Raw genomic sequence first — 21286 nt, 5'->3', positions numbered from 1 at the left:
AACTGCAGCTTCTGAGCAAGTTAATTCACACCGCATTGTACCGTCCAGCAAGGAGGGTAACATTAATGGGCGCTGTTGCTGCATGCCTCCATGTAACTCCATAAAAATAAGAATATTCTTTAGCAAATAATGGCTTAATGGGAAGGAATGCACTTGAAACATAGAATGAAATTCAATACAAGAGAAAAAAAGTATCATCTTCATTGCAGGCATTTTCCATGCCAAAAGATAACACTCTTCTGGAGCTCTTGGTGACATACTCCCCGTCTCTCCACCAGTGCATGACAGCCAGTCTACTACTTAAAGAATTTGGCATAAAGGGCATAGTAGTGCCTATAGATAAATAGTTTTCTGTATGTGATCATTTCTAGCTTATGTGTAGGTTTTAAGTGCTTCTAGAAGACGAGCGTGTTAAAAAAGTGGAAATAATTCAGTAACCTCTGCAGGTCAACACCTGCTAGGAAATTTTAAATTCAAGCTGACTTTCCATTAGCCCCACGTCTCATGTTGTGATTAAGTTGTAGATTGATCCCTTGTATCATGGCATTGCACACAGTGCTCTTGAGGGAATCTGAGCTAAATATACACTAATCTAAGATACCACTTCACCATCCCTGGTTTCTACCAGTGCAAAAGCACATTCTTGGCTAGTTTTATAACACCAGTGCCCTACACTGCTATTTCTAGTGTTGTTGAGGAAAGCAAAGTGAGCAGTGGAGAAAGTACAAGGCATCACTCTGATTTGTTGTTGATGGTTTTTACCACTAAAAAATGTAACATTAATATAAATCAGGTAAAAAGTACATCATGCAGGTTTCACTTTTTATTATTTTACAGAAACCATGCTCAACTGACATTACAATTGAGGAAGAAACAGCATGTCAACTCATAGGACCACGAGTGTGTGTTTGCTGTCAACAGAAAGACTCTCAGGGACTTCAATTAGTATTAGATTGCAGTCTTCATATTTACATTTAAAAGTATTCCCCTATGTGTCCTTATACAAATTATTAGCCTATTCAAATTCAATAATAGCTAAGTGTAAGATAAAAAAGTATGCATTAAGTATCTGACAGACAGTGATTAAAGAAAGGAAATTTTGAGAGCTGTCACTCTGGCACTTCTCTCTGGCTGTTCATCAGAGGGACAGTCCCTCTCAGTGCCTGGTCATTTTCTGTACTATCACTTGCTGTGTCAAGAAGAATCAGAAATGTGCTCCTCTGCTTTCAAATGATTGTGTAAGACAGAAAGGTACAAAAAAAGAAAGGACTTTTCAGTACACACTACTTCTGAAAAAAAAACCAACACCGAACTGTTTTTGATGTCTAAACATTTCTATATTCACATGTTTCTCTCCCACTATCTTCCTGAATTTTCTAATTTGCAAGAGCAAGTTAGGGAAAAAGAGTAACTAATGATGAAATGTTTTATCTGGATAAAACACCTTGTTCCCATAAGTAGCATTTTTCTCTCTCTTTAGAATGTGCAGCCTTTATTCCACAAATTAATCAAATAGCTCCTGTTTTCCAATAATTCAGACTAGTCATAAAAGTATATTTAATTATTGAATAACCAGTGGTGTAAGATAAAAGGGTTCTACTCAGTTGCCTTTCCATGAAAGGCAGACTTTTCTGACACTTTAAAATGCCCACAGTGGACTTGGAGAAAGCTATGTAACTGGTCTAAAGCAGAAAAAACTAGACAAATGCATGAGCAGTGGCACAACTATCTTGATCCACAATGTCTTTTGTGAAACATAGGAATCAAACATTAATCCCAGACTACATGTAAGGCCGGATAACAGATCTCCAGTTTAAACCATTGTCCCTGCAGACCTCTTTTATGCTTAAAAGTTCTTGCCCTAAAATACAAAAACTGTTACAAATTAGGTGATCATTCAACATTTCATACATCCATCCATTTATATGATTTAGAATATTAGTATTGTACAATAGCCCATTTCCCCAAAAAGATCTCAGATTATTAGAAACTGAAAAAATTTCTATGATGATCACAATAAAGACTCAGTGCAAAAAATACCTTTATAATACTTAACTCTACGAAAGGTAAATTTATTTTGACCTCTTTGCAGCTGTACTTCTTATTCTTTAAAAGGAAAAAAATGCAATATAGAAAAATAAGTATTTTCATTTTTTTTTAAAAGTTAGGACTTGGTCAACTAGAACATGGGTGTGCATCATATTGACTAATAAAAATGGTTGTCAGCTGACAAGGTTTTGACTGGTGGTTTGAAGTTCAAAACTGCATGACTTAACTCTCTAGTTCTGAACTCTGAGATACAAAATACCCTTCAAAGGAACATAGCAAAGAACAAAAAAACCTTTCAGAGCCCTCAGCAGAAGACTGAGAGCTACGGGAGAGCTCAGAGACGTGAAGTTATGAAAAAATGCTGAAGATCTGTTTATCAGTTCAAACAGCTGCAAAGTACCATCCTGCTCTGGAAAGTGACTTAATAAAACAAATCAAAGATAAGAAATGGCAGATTCCTTGCCATTAAGGGTTCATAGGTGCCATCAGACAGGAGCTTCACTTTGGGAACATAAACAAACCACGGGACTCGGAGGGTAGCAGTGTCTGTCAAACAGCTCAGCATGCACCATACAGCGTCCTGCACACCATACCTGCTCTACCCGCTTAAACATCAGGTGAGCGAAGCTGTGAATTTGTCTCCTCCTGGTTTTTTCATTAAATGGTTTTAGACACGTACAGAGGGTCAATAAAGAGCTGTCTTTAAGCTGTCCTGTGTACAGGGACTGCTACTACGCCTGGTTTTATCTGAGCTTCAAGAGGTGAAGCAGAAGTCTTCTTTTAGTGTCCCTCCCACACAAAGGGGAAGAAAAAGTCCTCAGTGATTGCTGCCTTACTCAGTTCAGGCAATTTCTGCCTTCATGTGGATTCTCTAAAACTTCACTGATACTCACGCAAATGCACAAAATGAATGTGAAAGCCTAATGCAGTATCACTGACAACAAACTAATACGGACCCCAGTTCAGGAACTCAATAAGCACTTTGAAAACTATTCTGAAAACAGAACTCAAGACTTCGCTGACTAGAGATTTTTTAACTTGTCATTTTCCAAACCTTTGTATCTGAAAGCCATACTAGGTTGCTCCTCAGTCAGGCACAGGAAGCAGTCAAAAAAGGCACTTTGTTCCACATCTTGCAATTTGCACATGTGGTACAGGGAGAAGAAATTGATCTTTGATCTAAATTTAATTAAACACTTTTCTCATTGACATACAAGCTGCTTCTTTCCAAACAGTTAATTCACTGGCTAAGAAGTGATTATCTTTTCTAGTCATTATCAACTTTCACAGCACTGCTAATAAGGCTCAATACAGGAAAACATGCATTTTGGTGACAAAAGCTGATAGATATGAATGCAAATGCACGTAGGCATCAAATTTGTTAAGGAAGCATTTTATCAGTTTTCAAAGTAAAACCACATTCTAAGCTGTAAATTGGTATAGAAGAGCCAGTTAGGGTGGCATTATAGGGCTCTCCAGAAATGCTAAATATTTGCAATGAAAACTTCTCTCTCAACTCCTTTCATTCAAAGCCACAAGACATTCTGTGCTCACTTCCATAGAGATTTACAGGACGACAGCAAGGAAAACTTGTTGTGAATAGTAATGGTTGCAAAAGAAGCCTCCAGTCCACAGCCTCTTTGTGCTGGCGTGGCGGTGGTGATTCTCCACGGCTCAGGCCAAGTTTTGGAAAAGGAGGGAGTCATGGAAGTGACAAACAGCATGTGGCTTCTATGTTTTGTAGGGATTCTGAGAAATTGCCACTTATCATTCAGTCAATGTTCACAGGATAAAATCTGCTGTGTGCATAACTTGAGTCCTATCTCCCTACTTTGGGGAAGAAGATTCTTTAAGTAGAACAAAAGTATAGACCATAAAGAAGATAATAGCTCAGCATGGAAGTGTTGAAGATATTGTCTTCATGGCTGAAAAAATTCAGGAATAAGTCATCTTGATTGCTTTTAGTGAGGAACCTGGAACCCTATTTACTATGTGGAATTAGTAAGGTCTTCAGAAGCAACCTCTGACAGCTAAACATTATTGTGACATGAAAAGAGTGTTTTCAAGCTCTGGAGCCTTATCACCTACACTGTTCTCCTAGTCCTCTCCATGCATCAACTATTCTCCATGACACTATCACACTGGAAAACTCAAGTTGTTGAAAAGAGAATAAGAACCCAGATGTAAAACCCTCAAACCTATAATTTGTCCAAAACATAATTGATTAATCAATGAGAAGTCTTAAAAAAACTTACCTTTAAAATTTGGTCTGATCCTAGCATCATACCCCGATGTCCTTCCCATCAATTTGTCCAAAAAATCTGAAGGAGACAGGGTCTGTGAGGGGGATTTTCCAGATCTTGAATCATGTTCTTTACAGAAAGTCGTCCTAAATAAATTATTAGCCACCATTAGCTAATATTTAGCTTGTATTCTATTCAAATCATGGAGAAATTAAAGCACTAAATAAAATTGTTTCAATTCAGTGCATGTAGCAATTAATATTTTTATAGAACAACCTAGTCTATTTTTCATCTGAAATCTCTATTCTAGAAATAAAAATGAGTTTAAGGTAGTATGCATGGATACAATTTGCTATTCAGAAAAAAAGTTCTGCTTTAAAAAGAAATTTATTACAGCTTTAAGACTTCAGAAGATTCAATTTGCTCTTCATCTTAATGAGTAGAGCAATCTTACAGGGTCTTTGATATCCTGTTTCATACCATTGCTTTGATTACATGTATGCAGTTAGAACTATATGTTAACACTGGTTTGAGGTGGTCTTAAACTTCCAAAAAATAGCTGGCAGTACTCACCAAGCAACACTGAAAAATACTGGGTTTGTTAATATTGGGAAGGATATAGATGCAAAGAAAATGTTCTTTACAGATGCTACCCAACAAATATTTGAGTGATGCTAGTGAAGGTCTGGTTTCTTACCCAACATAGCAAAAAAAGGGTTCCAGAGTCAGTCACAACTGATCTTGCAGGTTTTTTTTACCAATGAACATCGAGTAATAAAATTTATCAGTAATATTACCAGCTGGCACTGGAACATAGCAAGCTCTTGGAACACATGTCTGTTTTCAGGATTTAAGAACAAACTTCTGGTACCATATCATGCATGCAAAACACTGTGTACATAGCATATTACGTGTTGCAAGCACATTAAATATTGCAGAGAAAGATAATTTAAGAGTCCCTCATGGCTGTTCCCTAGGGGGAAAAAAAAAAACCCTAGAATGAAGTGGTCATATTTGGTGTGTAGAGATACAGATTTCATCATAAAGCATTATCTGGATTCTTAAACAACCAGTTTCATTGTATCTATGTTTCAACATAATCTCTGAGCTTTATTAAAAGTACTTCTATGACTGTGACATCTATACCACTCTCTGTTTAAATATTTGCCCCAAGGGAACCACTCAGTTTCAGGAGTGTTTCAGGATGGGGGGATGGAGGGGGACTGTGCATCTATATGCAAATATAAATAAATTAGATATACATGTGAGCATCTGAAATGAGAAGCAAATATCATGTCCTTTATCCCTTTACGAAAGCACCAGAATTGTTAAAAGGCAAGTGATAGTAAATTCTTGTGGTGTGATTCCCCGCGCTTTTTAAGGTTCCATTTACAGGGGGTGGTTGCTTCTTTTTGCTTTTGTCAATGACAGGGTACCATTAAAAAATATCTTTAATTTTTAATACATAGTAGATGATATTCCCCACCTAAGTGATAAAAACAATCAATCAAGATAATAAAAACTGTAAAATTAATCCAGTGCACTTATTTGGGATGTTCCTGTACAAATTACTTGTTTTCATTCAGAGCCCACCAGTTATGAGTTACGTCGTGATCGCAGGCTCACGAATATAAATACTATTTCACTCTGTCACTGTATATATACCTCATTACTCACCTAAAAACACTTTATATGTGTACATGTAGATACACAGCAGTGTACAGTATAATAATGAATCTCAGCTAAAATAGTGTTTTGGTTGGTAAGACTGACCTGTTTGCTTTGTAGTGCAAAAGTCAATAGCCAAAGCAAAAGCTTGTGAAATGTTAAAAAAATAGTTAGAAACAACAATTATATGTACTGGTACCTTAAGTGAACACAATACTGTCTGATCCAGGGTTTTCCCAAAATCAGAGGATAGCTTCTCTAATTGCAAATAACTACATCTCTGACAAAACTGGTTCACTCGTTTCCAAAGCTTGAAGAGGAGGAATCAAAGCAACTTCCTAAACAACCTCCAGTGGGAGCAGAGAATCTGTGTTTTGGAAGAAAAACTGAACGAAATGGTTTTAGCTGTATTGATATTCAGTGAAAAAACATGTCTTTGAATCAGAGAAATGGAAAATAGATCACCCAAACTTGAGATTATTATTTTTCGTGTTTGTTACCAAGCAACGAGTCTCCGAGCGTAAAAGGGATAGCCTACATAGAATGAACATGAAATACTCTCAAATATAGCAAACAAAGTAGGTTAATGTGACGTAGTATCTTTATAGTTACAATTTCCACAACCTTTTGACAAAAATCATCACATAGAGTCGTATCACCTACCTGAAGTGGTTTGTCTCTAAGAAAAATGCAAACAAGGTTGTCAAAATTTTCACTAGCTGCCGGTTCATTCCTTCTGCTTTCTGTGATGATTTGGAAAATATCCCAGAAACAATTCCAGAGAGATGCAGGTAAAAAGTAAGCTGGTGCTGCCTAGATTCCCAAATTCAGCAATGATTTAATTTTCTTGACAATCAGGAAGAGAAGGTCTGGATCTCTACAAACTGGGGGTAGAAAAGAAGTGCCAGTCCTTGGAATCATGGTCAGGTCAAGCCTAGGCTCATCTCCAGCAGCCAGCACAAAAGAGACAAAGCATCAGACCTGCTCGTTCCCCCGCCTCGCTTTTGGTGATTGGGGGTGGGGTGGGGGGGTGGGGGTGGGGAGAGAGGGGGGGAAAGAAGGGGGAAAAAAAAAAAGAAAAAAAGGAAAAGAAAGAGAAATAAAAAGGAAAGGAAAAGAACAGGAAACCCAACTACCCGAGGAGCATCACACAAAAGGGAATAGCGCTGAGAGCGCTGCTGTTGCTGGTATGTTTTATTCCCCTTTCGCCTTTGAAAATTAGTATTTATGAACGGTGGTGGGGCTACTGGGTCGGTCTGCTTTCCCCCTCTTTGGGCAGGGAGGCGTCGGCGCTGGCGGGAGGGGAGGGCTGGAGGGAAGGAGGGCTGGAGGGAGGGCTGGGGGGCGGGATGGATGGAAGGCTGGAGCGGGCGGGGGCCGCGGGGAAGCCCAGCGCCTGTGCTGGAATGAGGCGGGCGGGAGCGCACGGCGCCGGGAATTCAGCACTCGGACAGCTCCGCGCCCTCCGACGCGCATGCGCCCGGCCGTGACTTCGCCACGGGTTGGGGGGGGCGCCCGTTGCGGGCGTGTGTGTCCGCATGTGGGCGCCCGGGGGGGCGTCTGTGGGGTAGGGGGGGTGTCCCTGTGGGGTGTGTTTGCGGGGTAGAGGGGGGTCGTGTTTCTGCGTGGACGGTGTGCGGTGTGTTTCTGCGAGTGGGGATGCGTGGCGTGGGGGGGGGCTTCGGGGAAGGGGTGTATCTGCGTGGCGTGGAGGTGTACCTGCGTGGTGGTGGGGGGGGGGGGGGGGAGTCGCGGGGGGTGTGGGGTGGTGGGAGTGGGTGTCTGCGTGTGCGACGTCTCTGCCGGTGGGATCGCGCGTGTGGCTGCGGGAGGTGGGTGCGTGGGTCCCCCGGCGGGCGACCCCGAAGGCACCATGTCGCGCCCCTCTGGAAGGTGCCGCCTCCCCGCTGGTGTCTGTGGCGAGGCGAGGGGTAGGGAAAGGCCTCCCCTCCCTTCCGTGGTGGGGAGGGGGAGGAAGGAGCCCCCGCTGCCCCGTGGCTGAGGGAGGAGTGCGGAGAGGGATGGGTGCCGCCACGGGACCAGGCCCCTCTCTTGAGAGCTTCTCCATGAAGACCTGAATGGGTGTGGGGAGGAAGAAAGAGCAGTCCATGGGAAGTTTGTGGAGAAGGCAAAAGCGGGATGTGTGTGGGTGTGTACCTTTTCTTCAACTACCCAGCGATGTCAAAAGTGGCAATGTTCAGTGTATTCCCAGAGGCAAAAGGGACAGGGTGACCTGCAGACGCTATGAATAGTGCTTTCTGGAGCTGGGATTCCCACCTTCTGTCCTGGCCATGCATGGTCCTCAGCAGGGGCCATGAGCCGGCTGTGAATCTGGATTGTACCATCAACCTTATGGCAGATCTTTCTGATGCTGGCCAAGCTGCAAGCCCCAGACCTTTTAAGACTCCTGACTCAACTCCTTCAATTGTTACTTGGTTTTATTTCTCTTCTCCATGTCATAGAGAAGGAGATAATGACAGGCAGCTTACTAGAGGATGTTTCCATCTCCAGGCCCCGGCATGCTGGAAGGAGATACTTCTCTTTTTATACATGGGGAGTTGAAACAGGGGATGCAGTTACTTGAGATCCTACTGATGGCCAGATCAGAGGTGAGGCCCAGCACTGCCATTCTCCAAAGCCCCAGTCCCGTGTCCTTTCCTCAACACTTCCCACCTTTTAATTGCTCAGTCACAGGTCCTCATGTTGAACACAAGCAACCACTGAGGAGTCACGATGTTGAAGAGGAGGAAGAGAATAACCTGCCCCTCTGAAGCATGTATGGTGTCTAATGGAAGCTCTGCTCAACACACTACAACCCTTAAAGCATTTTGGTAACAAGGGCAGCTGCGGAAACACATATAGTGATGCTCAGGGAATATAAAATGCTTATTCCTCTGCTACCACCATGGTTTTCCCTCCTCCCCTTCCCACCACCAGTTACTCTCTGGTTCTGTGTATTCTGCAAAACACTGGGAAGACAGTAGATACTTCCTCACCGGTTTCATTGGTTCCTGTTGGAAATTCCTAAACTTTGTATTAATCAAATCTGTTTCAACAGTCTGGAAACTAATTGTCTTTTTTCTACCCATCCTACACTTCCAAAACAAACAAATCTCTGTTCTTCCTTCAATTTTAGGTCCAGCTGTATTCTCCTGCCACAGAACCAGTCCATCTGAACACTGCTTCTCTTCCACAAAGGTATTTGCACACACACCCCTTCTCATATCTCCAAGTAAAACACCTACCACCTCATGACAGGCACTCTTACCATGTTTGTATTCATCTTCAAAAATTGCTTCTGCAAAATAGTTTTTCTGTTCCCACATTAGCAAGAGATCAAAGCCACTTAGTGTTCATTAAATGAAGCTCAGTTTTTGAAATTTGTTTGCTTATTTTAATTTAATAGTGTAGGACATGTCTGAGAAAAATCTACCTTACTAGTTATTCATAGGTAAAATGCTAGATAATACATCTTAAGCACAAAAGATTGAGATAACTGGAAAAAGCAGTCCCAACTCGCAAACTTAAGTATCCGTTATCACCTTGCCTGCCGAGTCTGTTTCAGTAGCATAAATGAAGGTCCAGTAGGAGAAAGGCCACAGAATTTGTTTTTATTAAAACTATCAATGTTTAACAGTAAACACTGAGTGTTGGTGCTGAATCACTGCACTGTAACATCCTCTAACCTCTTCAGAAGATAGGTCCTCCTGCTGACATATTAAAGAAGAAAGGTTGTGTTACATCTCTTACTGCAGTGTCTTGTTCTGAGAAACAGAACTCACAAAGCTGCATCTGAAAATAATGGAATAGTTTTGAGTCAACAAAGAAATACTTTTCAAAATTTGTGCCTGCTCCCATCTAGATAGGAACCCAATAACACTGGTAATATTGTTACCTTGGGTTAAGATAAATGGAGAAATTGGAAAGCGACAATTTCTATCAGCTGCAGGAAAAATCTATGTCTCTCTAACCTACACTGCCACCTGCTTAAAAGTGTGGGGAATCTCAGGGCTGCTTGCAGAGTTTCTAATGCAGAAATCACTGAATACAGCAGGTATTTTTACGATAAGGCTGTTCACATGGGTTTTGTGACATGACATGCTTTTAAAGCCCTATAAATGTTCCTTTTTTTTTGGGGGGGGGGGGGAGGGAAGTAACTGAATGTTTATGTAAGTTTTCTAACTGGAGAAAAACCTAATTGAAAGTCTGCTTTCTAAGATTTAGCTGCTAGTGGCCATTTTCTGCACTCCATGGCTATTTGAAATGCCAAATAACTATACCCCTAAGTGAAATCGAAGTTGCGGGAAGTTCTTTAAAAGAACCCGACCATTTAATTGTGTGTTACCGATACTAACTTAAGTAATAGCAGCAATCACTGGAATAGCTCTCTTCTCGAAACTCCGAAGGCTCAAACCTGGAGGATGGCAGGTCATGCTGGGTGTATATGGAGCGGGGGAAGGTAGATTTCAGTGCATCCTTCACCTCTTTTCCATGAATTAGAACGTGTGGAAAAGTTCTTGCAACACAGTCTCTCCTCACCCTCTTCCCATTTAAAAAAAAAAAAAAAAAAATGGTTTGTAGTTGTTTTGAGTACTGTAAGTCTCTAAGTCGTCATTCAGCCACAGTTAAATAGTGTCTATAAAATGCACAGCCGATGGTGAGGGATGATTCACAGCTCTGCAGACCAGGAGGACCCATTTGGAAGCACTGTGCCTGGGTGTACACAGGCTCTGCCCGGTGTGCCCTTCCTGTGCAGGAGCAGAGCTGCGAGCAGTTCAGCCATCGATCTGCAGCAATTTCTGGATGAGCTGTGTACATCGAGTTGCACTGATGTGATTCTTTCCAGTGTCACTCGTCTCTTATCTCTCACAGGACACTTCTGACAGCAGAAGTGTGGCAGATGAATAGGAGTCAAGGACTCCCACCCAGGATGGGACGAGGGGCTTGTAGTAAAATGGTGCGGGGAGGTGAAGAAAGATGAGAGGGAAATGCTGTTCTTCTAGTGAAGAGGCTAAATAACACATCCCTGTGGTTCCCCAGGCATACACCAAAGCTTAATAATCATACTAAATATAATAAATTACATCAAATATGAACTAATTCAGTCATTTCTCTATTCCACCTGAGTTTCTTAAGCACTAACTACTGTGTAGAAAATAGGACAGAATCACCCTGTTTCCATGTAAATGGTTCTATAGCAGTTAGTTGATGGCATGTGATTTATGTTTGCTTGCTCTGTGTATGCGTTTTTGGAAACCTAAGAAATGGAAGAAATAAGGCCATACCACTTTCTCAAATTATGATAAGTGATCCAGAAGCATGCTTCTGAGAAACAAAATCCATCACTTCAAATATGCAATTAGTGTCTATAAGAAGAGAAAATTCAATATAACTTTCAAAATAGTATGTCAGATTATCATAATTGTTGGATGTTTGTTAACAATGCCAAGTGTATTTCAATATACTGCCAAATATAAATGACTAAAGGGTACAGTCTCTGTAAAAGGTCCAATTATAGTGAAGGTAAAAATGCCAAAACAAAAACCTGAAGGTAATAATGGAATCATAGAACAGAATCATACAATAGTTTGGGTTGGAAGGGACCATAGAGGCCATCTAGTTCCAACCCCCCTGCCATGGCCAGGAACACCTTCCACTAGACTAGGTTGCTCTAAGCCCCATGCAACGTGGTCTTGAATACTTTCAAGGATGGGGCAACCACAACTTCTCTGGGCAACCAGTTCCAGTGCCTCACCACCCTCACAGTAAAGAATTTCTTCCTAATATCTAATCTGAATCTCCCCTCTTTCAGTTTAAAACAATTACGTCTCATTCTATCTCTACACTCCCTCATAAGGAGGACCTCTATCTTTCCTGTAGGCCCCCTTTAGGTACTGGAAGGCTGTTATAAGGTCTCCCCGGCGCCTTCTCTTCTCCAGGCTGAACAACCCCAACTCTCTCAGCCTGTCTTCATAGGAGAGGTGCTCCAGCCCTCTGATCATCTTCGTGGCCTTCCGCTGGACCCGCTCCAACAGGTCCATGTCCTTCTTTTGTTGGGGGCCCCAGAGATGGATGCAGTACTCCAGGTGGGGTCTCACCAGAGCAGAGTAGAGGGGTAGAATCACCTCCCTCAACATGCTGACCAAGCTTCTTTTGATGCATCCCAGGACGCAGTTGGCCTTCTGGGCTGCAAGTGCACATTACCTGCTCACGCTGAGCTTCCATCAGCCAACACCCCAAGTCTTTCTGCTCTCAAGCCATTCTCCGTCCAACCTGTAATTGTGCCTGGGATTGCCATGACTCAGGTGCAGGACCTTGCACTTGGCCTTGTTGAACTTCATGAGGTTTGCATGGGCCCACCACTCAAGCCTGTCCAGGTCCCTCTGGATGGCATCCCTTCCCTCCAGTGAGTCAACCACATCACACAGCTTGGTGAGGGTGCACTCAATCCTGCCAACCGTGTTGCCAACAAAGATGATAAACAGCACAGGTCCGAGTACCACACCCTGAGGAAAGCCACTCGTCACTGCTTGACACCTGGCCTCTGAGCGTGGCCATCCAGCCTTATCCACCGAGTGGTTCGTGTCAAATCTATGTCTCTTGAATTTGGTAGCCAACTTCAAAGTCTGACCAACATTAATTCAGCTTTAGTATTTCAAATGTTTTAAGTTCTGACAGAAACAGCAGCAAGAAAAAACTATACAAAAGATTTATCTAATGTATATCTGATAGGATTACTAACAAAGAATTCTGTTATAATAAGATGACTTATCTAGCGAACATTTGCTTCCGATATATATATACACACACATGAAAATTCTGTCACACTTCTTGATTTCATTTGCAGTAATTATTTTGTTCCAGATGTTATATATTAACACGATGAACAAAATATCTTACTTCTACTGTAGATTAGAGACTTTAGCAGACAGCAGAATTGTGTAGTAACGATGACTAATGCTGCGCATCGTAATTAGTTTAATCATGTCTTCCCTTAATACTTGTAGGCTGAACTTGCTTCTGTTCTGCTGGTATTATTTTGTAAATTTTGGTCTTTGATATTTAATGAAGTATGCATTCTTCCTGGCTTGCAATAAAACAGTTTTTTACCCCATTTAATGCTTATCAAGCTTATTCAAAATAACATTTTTAAATAGACTTGACAATATGGCATCTGATCTAGCCATAAGGGTGCTGAGATCCAGAGCGGTGTAATCATGTATGCAGACTAAAAAAAAGACGTAAAGCTTAATTTATTAAAAACAAATTACAAGAGTTTCTTTAAACTGATCTTTTAATTTTATATGCCTGGTGAAGAGCGTGTTGAAAACAATCATAGTACAAAATGTAGATGATTTAGATAATTATGTGTGTCCTGCTTGTGCTGCTTCTACCTTACCAGGATTAGCCATCCCCTAGCAAATCCAAAATGCAGGCACATACTCATTTTCAGTACTGTTAACTGTAAAAAAACCAAAACAAACCAGAATAGAAAGGGCAAAATACTTTGTTCCAGGTGATATTTGAACACTTACCTGTGGCATTTGGACTGCAAAGTTCTTTAGTCACAGAGCAACATGCTGTTACTATGGCATAGAGTATGCAATAAGGTATCAACATCACCAAACAAATACTGATGTGTGCTCTGAAAAGTTCGTTTTGTGGTTTTTGACAACACGAAACTGTCTCTCACTTCTGTTTTTTTCTCTAGCATTCACTAGAGAGGAGTATCAAGAGGAAACGTGTGAATGTGTGGGTGCATAAGCACTTTCCCCCTCTCTTTTCCACAGTTCTAGCTACTGGGAGGGAAAGTGCTTTTTCTACCACATCTGAGAACATCTTCGGTTTCTGTCGTGCAGCATAGAGAGGGAGAGATCTCAGACTCTTCATTCCAGTAACTCACTGCTAGCTCTGCAGCCACCTAGGCAGGCAGAATGTGGGTATTCCTCTGATAAGGAGTCTATTAAACTTCAAAAGCAGAGGAAAGATCCAAAGATGGGTTGACTCCAGGCACACAGGCTACATGTTATTGGTATGCACATTCATAATCAGTTTTCTCTGTGAATAGAGGTATCTGCAAGGTATCCTCTAAGTCATTCACAATATTACATCTATGATTGAGGTATCATCTAAGTCATTAGCAATATTAGAGCTACGATTGTTTCTTAATGTTAGAGCAGCTCTTTGCCTGTGACAGTAATACATCCTGTCACGGGGTTGTGTGCTCAGGACCTAGAGGAATTAAAATGCCACCGAGTTATGTCTCAGACACCTGTAAGGCTGTCTGAGATGCAAAGATGAACTGTTCCAGAAAGGGTGATTTACTTGTAAATTTATTGAGCCACATTAGCATGCTATGTGATTTTATATAAAAGACTTTCTTGCATTCTTCCTAGCATACACAGAATAATAGATAGCACTAGAAAAATTGCGTAAACCAGTATATTTAAAACTTGTTGAAGAAAATTGTGTTATTCAAGAAGTGGTATACGATCATATAATTAATGGCTGTGACATAATGCATTAATCACTATGGGGTAAAATGAAGCTTACCAATACATTTCCTGACTGGAATGCTTAACCATGCAAGTTTGTATTCTCTCACTTTGCTTTTTGTATGAAACTTTTGTTAATCCAATGGTTAAATGATCTTCCCACATCTGGTGGTATTCACTGACAAAACCATTACTGAATGATAGAGACATAATATAAAGAAAAAATTATTACAAAACATATCTTCTAGCTAAACTCTTTTCACTTTGGAAAGTAATTGAGCAACAAGTTTCTATTAAACATATTACCTGTATTATTGCTACTGCCCCAACAGGAATTTGACTAATGCTTATTAACTCACTGCATTGAACAGTGGCCTAAAAAACAGTTGTAAGGAGATATTATGAAGAGTTATCAATTTAAAATTTCCATTCCCTCCCAGAGCATGAACATAATTACTATCGACACCAATGTGAGTTACACATTCATTACACAGTATGTGCTGAGAGGAGAAAAAGGCTCCTACAGAGAATGTGGATCTGTTCATATCTATCTCTCAATTGTTTACACTCTAGGGAATAAGCAAAGGTCATTCTCCCAGGCTTTTCTCCTTTCCTGCCAAAGTATGAGCCAAATTAAAGTCAATTGGAGTTTCATTGGAGCTTTCAGACATTATAAGTATTCGGCTTGTTAAACAGGTTTGCATCAAAGCTCTTATACACAAAAAAAACCCCTGCTTTGTTTTTAAGTAAATTCAGTAAAGGTTGCTTATGCCAAGGTTTCAGTCATCTCCACAGTTTTATTTTATAGTTAGGTAGTCACTGCCTCTTCCAAAATCTTATGGGTGGTAGTGTACCCTAACAACATCCTAGAATCATAAAAGAGTATATTTTGCTAAAATTGGAGTGTTCAGCATTTGCTGCTTCAGTAATCATTAGTACATAACAGGAGACAAAAAGAAAAAAAAAAATCAACAAACCCAAAGGCTTCCTAAAAACATAACCTTAAAATACTAAGATCATCTTGCAGCTCTTGGTATCTGTATTAAAAAAGACAAGAACAGTACTGATTTTTTGAAAGAAAGATGTTAACCACCCAGTAATTAATGTTGTAGTGTTGTGGGATTATTTGTGATAGCAAGCTAAAGACTGACACCAATATAGAAAGACAACCTTCAAGTTTATTTAAGCAAATATAGATCCAGGAGTAATAAGCACCTAAAGCATAGCTACAGACCCTTAGTGATACACTTAGACTGTTTCCATGGTCCAGTTAGAGACACAAGGAACCTGGACTGCCAGCATCCTGAGTTTTTGTCTTTTCTCTTAAACTTGAGGTCCTCCAAGCTAAAAAATACACATTTCTGTCTAATTTTCTATGGCTTAGAAATGGAAAAACATTTATAGAATAAAACAAAACAAACCCTATAAATTACAGTTAATGGCACTGAGAAGAAGGCATCATTAAAAAAATTACCCAGCCTGGATCATTTCCTTTTTTTTTTTAGGAAAATCCTCCCTATAGCATGAATAAAATTTCCTGTACAGTGCAGGATGCCCTCCAAATTTGATCTGGCAAAACAGGATGGAGAAAAACTTTGAAGCCTGTGAAGCTTTCACGGAGACTCAGAAAGGTCCTCTAACCTCTGTCTGTTGGTATAAGCCAAGGCAGCTCTCATGCCCGGCTGCCAGATCTGATATTTCAAAATTCATTGTCACTTCTAGCTCTACTCTCTTGGATGCCAACCAAAAATTAGGTAGGAAAAAAAAAAAATTGGTCAAGGAAAGTATTTTTACTACACATGCAGAGGAAATGCCACCACCACAGCAAATATGTAGCTCTTACATAGCATCTCCTTGAACAGATCTTGAAGGAGATGACAATGGATGTGTCAATTTTCACGGTATTTAAGCTCAGAATTGCAATTCACTTGTGTGGGAACCTTTTTGGGCACCTGAAGGCAGCCTTCTAGAAAACCTTCAGATAGCTCCAGTTCAGATAAACCTTCAGATAGCTCCAGCATCAGCCTGCGTTACCCTCTCCCACCTAAGCCATTACATACAGTGAATTCCAGCTGCGTCACATGAATCAAACCTCATGCTCTCCAAGATGGAGAAAGCTCAACTGAAAGTGTATGTATGCTACGGACAGGTACTGTCTGAGTAGTACAGGTCTGACAGGTACGTCTGACAGGTATTGAGAAAGCAATTCATGTCTTTTAATTAAACCCAAAGATCATGTGTTTCAGTTAACTATCTATTTCTTCTTTCTCTTCTACGAAAATTTTGCTACGTTGCTGAGGTCTTCCTTGTGTCAGTATGGCTATTTGAGTCTTTTAATGTGGGGCTATCCTCTGGTATCCGTTGTGGGGATAACACAAAGTAACTGGAACATGAAACAAATAAGAATCACCAAGTTAAGATGAATGGTAATCAGTGCATAATTAATGAATCATCTTCCCTATTGCGCTTAACCTAGGAGGATAATCAAATGTACTTCAGACCAAACTAAATTGTGATATACTCTTCCAAGTCCTGCTAACAAGTAAGTTGCTTGCAGACTTTTAAAAAATTAGATTTATTTACCTAGTGGACCTAACTGGTCCCTTTGGAGTACTACTGAAGATGTTTCTATGAATTATTCATACAACTTGGTTTTAGTATTTGAAGGGTTATAGTACATCATTGATAGTACTTTTTGTAAACAAGCAGTGCAGAAAATTTAAAAGATTTATTTTATGTATACTCTAACCACATCCTTCTGTTACGTTGCTACCTAATTTCAATGCTGGAAATAGAAACTACCCTCAGTTCACAAGGGAAGCTTTACATACTTAAATTCACTTACATATTCTATATTCAGCTCATGAATGTTGGCCTATATCAATGTTGATTTTCTTTTTATTTTTTATTTTACAGAAACACTGCCAGGAATATATTTTATATTTTCTATTTACTTATTTTGTTTTTTAAATCTAAATTCTCTTCCCTGATCTGCACCACTGATTTCTACATCTTCATACAGAACTCATATTGATGTCAAGAGGAATTGTGACTATTTAAGATTTGATTTACCTCATAATGCAATCAAAACAAGTCTGTGTTCTGACTTGAATTAAAACTCATGTTCATTGGGAAAAGATGAATAACTATGCAGAGAGAGGAAAGGGAGAGTTCAGACCTTTGCTTACTTTTTTGTTATAATTGCTTTTGAAGCAACTTTTTAGAAATGTAAAAAAGATATCTCTGAATAAAAATGCTCGTCTTTTCCATTTAGCAAACATCGATCATTTTCTCCTGTATTTTCTTTTGAACAGTCTTCCTTCATTTAATTTCCTTCCTTGTGATGGAACATTATTCATGATGTCTCTGATCCTTCACAACAAATTCACAGAGCAGTATAGTCTCTTCCATATTGTTTATTTGCCATCAGTTTTTAACACGTCCTCAAAATAACTTCCCACTTAGTCATATGCTAAACACTGGTTCAGTCCCACAAAAGCACTGCTCCCTAAAATATCCTTCACAGGAAAGATTGCCCAGTTCTTGCATGGCCATGAACTTCTTCTAGGGCTTCCTGTCCCATTATGAAATTTAGGACATTACTGGAACCCTGTCTGAGTCACTACATGATCTCAACATATGGCAAACATCTGTAATATGAAATGCACCTTTTCCCAACAAAGAGCTACAAAACACTTTTCAGGATGACTTGCCATGGAAACAAACCTAGACTTATTCTACAAGAAAAATAACTTAACATGAAGGACATGGACCTGTTTGAGCTGGCCCAGAGGAGGGCCACAAAGATGATGAGAGGGCTGGAGCACCTCTCCTATGAAGACAGGCTGAGAGAGCTGGCGTTGCTCAACCTGGAGAAGAGAAGGCTCCGGGGAGACCTTATAGCGGCCTTCCAGTATTTAAAGAGGGACCTAGAGGGAAGATGGGGAGGGACTCTTTATCAGGGAGTGTAGTGATAGGACAAGGGGGTAATGGTTTTAAACTGAAAGAGGGAAGATTTAGATTAGGTATTAGGAAGAAATTCTAAGGGTGAGGGTGGTGAGACACTGGAACAGGTTGCCCAGGGAGGTTGTGGATGTCCCGTCCCTGAAAGTGTTCAAGGCCAGGCTGGATGGGGCTTTGAACAGCCTGGTGTAGTGGGAGGTGTCCCTGCCCATGGCAGGGGGGTTGGAACTAGATGATCTCTAAGGTCCCTTCCAACTCCAACAATTCTATGATTCTATGAAGATGCTATTAAAGCTAGAAGGCAGAAATCCTATTTGGATAAACAAGGTAATATAATTTATATGTGGGATGCTGTGTCGATCTGGCTAAAGATCTGTAAGTATTATTCCGATTATGTCATCACTAAATCTGATGAACACAATCTGACTGAAGAGTAGTGCTTCTGGGTCATCACTGCAATACTTGTCTGACAGAAATCTTGTTTCAGGACAGCTGCCAGGGAACACTGAGAAATCCAAATCTCCTACGTCCAAACCACTTTGAGAGTCACTGAGAACTCTTCAGATGTAGTACTAAATCTGAACTTTGAAAATTCGGCAAGTTGTTTCAGAATAATATAATTTCCCAATTAGCCATTTCTTCCAGAGGAAATCCAAAACTTGTATGATATAAGCAGTATTTCCCTTTAAAAACCACATCTCACCCACAAGACCAAATGAGTGTCTGTTCTTTCTTCCCCGCTTTCCTGCATTCAGACCTTCAGAGTCCAAAATGCACAAGGTGGTAAATAATATTGCTGGGAACACTTACTGCTGTGCAGCTGAGCAGCTCACAAGCTCCAAGTCCATCAGCTTTGTTAAAAGGCATGAAGAAGAGGAGAAGCTCTCAACCCCATCTCCATTTATTGGCCAGATTCAGAAGGTCCCAGATGCACTCAGTAGATGAAGACCATCAGTCCTGGAAAGAGAGTGTGTCTGACTCTCCAATAATAATAATGGTGGATCTTCACTGTTGATTCACATTTGTGAATCTCTTTTCTAACACCTTTTTGCAAAGTCAAATATAATCTAATACCACATATATGGGAAACAAAACCAGGCATAAAAAAAAGAATACCTTTTCTGTCATTCCAGATATTCAAAAACATCAAGAAAATCCAGGCATTCGCATCACATATGCATGACACAAACCCTTCATACAGGACCTGAAAATGTTAGAATATTATAGCCATTCTTAACAGAAGCAGCTGATCCCCACGGTGGGACGGCCTCAAAGTCTGCTCTGACTGCTCTGGCAACGCCAGGGCACTCCATTATCAGCTAGTCAGAGCCCACACCAGCCTGCCCAGCGCTGGAACATTGTCACCTACACAGAGTTTTCAGGACCTTGAAGGATCCCCAGCCTTTAGCCTCACTTGATTCCGTGAGGATCCATCTTAAAATTTAGCCTGTATGGCTAAAGAGAAAGTAAAAGAAACTTTTACAATTTAGAGATGACTAGTTTTATTTCACTTTGCAGATGCCTTCTGGGTTTTCTTGATTCCACTCATCATTTTAAACTTAGCCACAGCAGTAATACACTGCTTTCTTCACCTGGAGGAAATGATGAAATATCTCTCCTTTATCTCCATATCAAAAGGTTACATGTAGTCTTGACTGACTGATGGTCCAGCTACAGAAATTTCTGTTTTACTTCCTCTCTCACCTGGAAGATACCTGAGCCACTGGGGACATGTGAAGCACAATGGTCACCTGAGTGAATTACCTGACTCAGTCACCCAGACTAACAATGAAATATGGGTCTACGTTTCCATGGAAATAATACAAAAGAGGTGAAAAATTATATATACCAACAAGTGAATTCTAGATTTTTTGAATCTTCTGTAGAGTTATAAAAATAAAATTAGCTTAATCAAATTTTCATTCATACCTTTTTTACAGAATCTGACATTTGCTGCAAATATTTTGGAGGTATTTGCCTGTTCTAATTTTTTCAGTTCCACATCATCTAATAAAATGTCTCTGAGAATTGGAGGCAGGGGGGTTAATACCACTTTCGGAGCAGGAGGTGGATTCCTCATGAATCATTGGAGCTAACGAAATAAGTTTTAGATGAGTGATTATTAAGGGCAACGTTATTTTTTCCTAACAGATAAAACCTCATTTTCATTCTTAAAGATTAGCCCACATTAATCTAAATCAAAGCTGCAAGAAAACTTCTAAAATTTCTTGTGTAGACTGCCTATTTCCAGCTAGACATCTCAGTGACGCTTGCAGTGCTTTTAAAAAGGGGAGGGCTGTATAATCACTAACAGTACAGCTTGTCAAGAACTGTGCAATCCATCAAATCAATTTTTTTTTTGGCTCCTCATCTTATCTCTAGAACAATGAAGTGAGCCTCAGGTCATTTACACCTGTTTTTCATTAAAATGTAGCATGAAACACAGATGCAGCAGGAAGAATTTAACTGTAAACATCTGACTTTATATAAGATAGATAAAATTAGTAGCCTCATATTATGTATGGTGGAAGATGCTCATGGAATTTCCACACTCAGAACCAATGAAGGTTTTCATCTGGTGTTTAAAAAATTGCACACATATTTACATATTTATGATATTTATGTATTAAAGTTTTTGTTTTTCAAATAATATTGAACTTTTTAAAATTAGAAGACCAGATATATTGCTTTTTTATTTGTTTTTTTTTTCTGCTATGCCATGCACACTATTAGATGCATCCACATATCTACTCAGCTTATGACTTTGCCAGACTCTTGTTTTCAAAACACTAACTTCCAGAACAAACACCGCTTTCCATCAATAAGTGGAATCAAGCAGTGAAATCATAATGGAGAAAATGACTGGCT

At 40.1% G+C, this 21286-nt stretch overlaps 1 protein-coding gene across 7 annotated transcripts in view; it reads right to left on the bottom strand.

Annotated features, from left to right (window-relative positions):
- Nucleotides 1–6999, bottom strand: part of GLRA2 (glycine receptor alpha 2) — a 129531-nt gene extending 122532 nt beyond the window's left edge. For 2 of the 7 annotated variants that reach the window (XM_063342081.1, XM_063342090.1), the window contains exons 1-2: nucleotides 6624–6987; nucleotides 4305–4438 (exon numbers count right to left, since the gene is read on the bottom strand). In XM_063342081.1, the coding sequence (XP_063198151.1) occupies nucleotides 4305–4438; nucleotides 6624–6691 (202 nt within the window). In that variant the 5' untranslated portion in view covers nucleotides 6692–6987. Of the gene's footprint in view, nucleotides 1–4304; nucleotides 4439–6623 lie in introns of those variants that run through there. The other 5 variants (XM_063342098.1, XM_063342107.1, XM_063342118.1 and 2 more) reach the window with 4 other exon arrangements.
- Between the last annotated feature and the right edge of the window lie 14287 nt (nucleotides 7000–21286).

This window comes from Chroicocephalus ridibundus, chromosome 1 (genome assembly GCF_963924245.1).
Source record: "Chroicocephalus ridibundus chromosome 1, bChrRid1.1, whole genome shotgun sequence".
NCBI lineage: Eukaryota > Metazoa > Chordata > Aves > Charadriiformes > Laridae > Chroicocephalus > Chroicocephalus ridibundus.
This window is presented reverse-complemented; position numbering and strand designations above follow the sequence as displayed.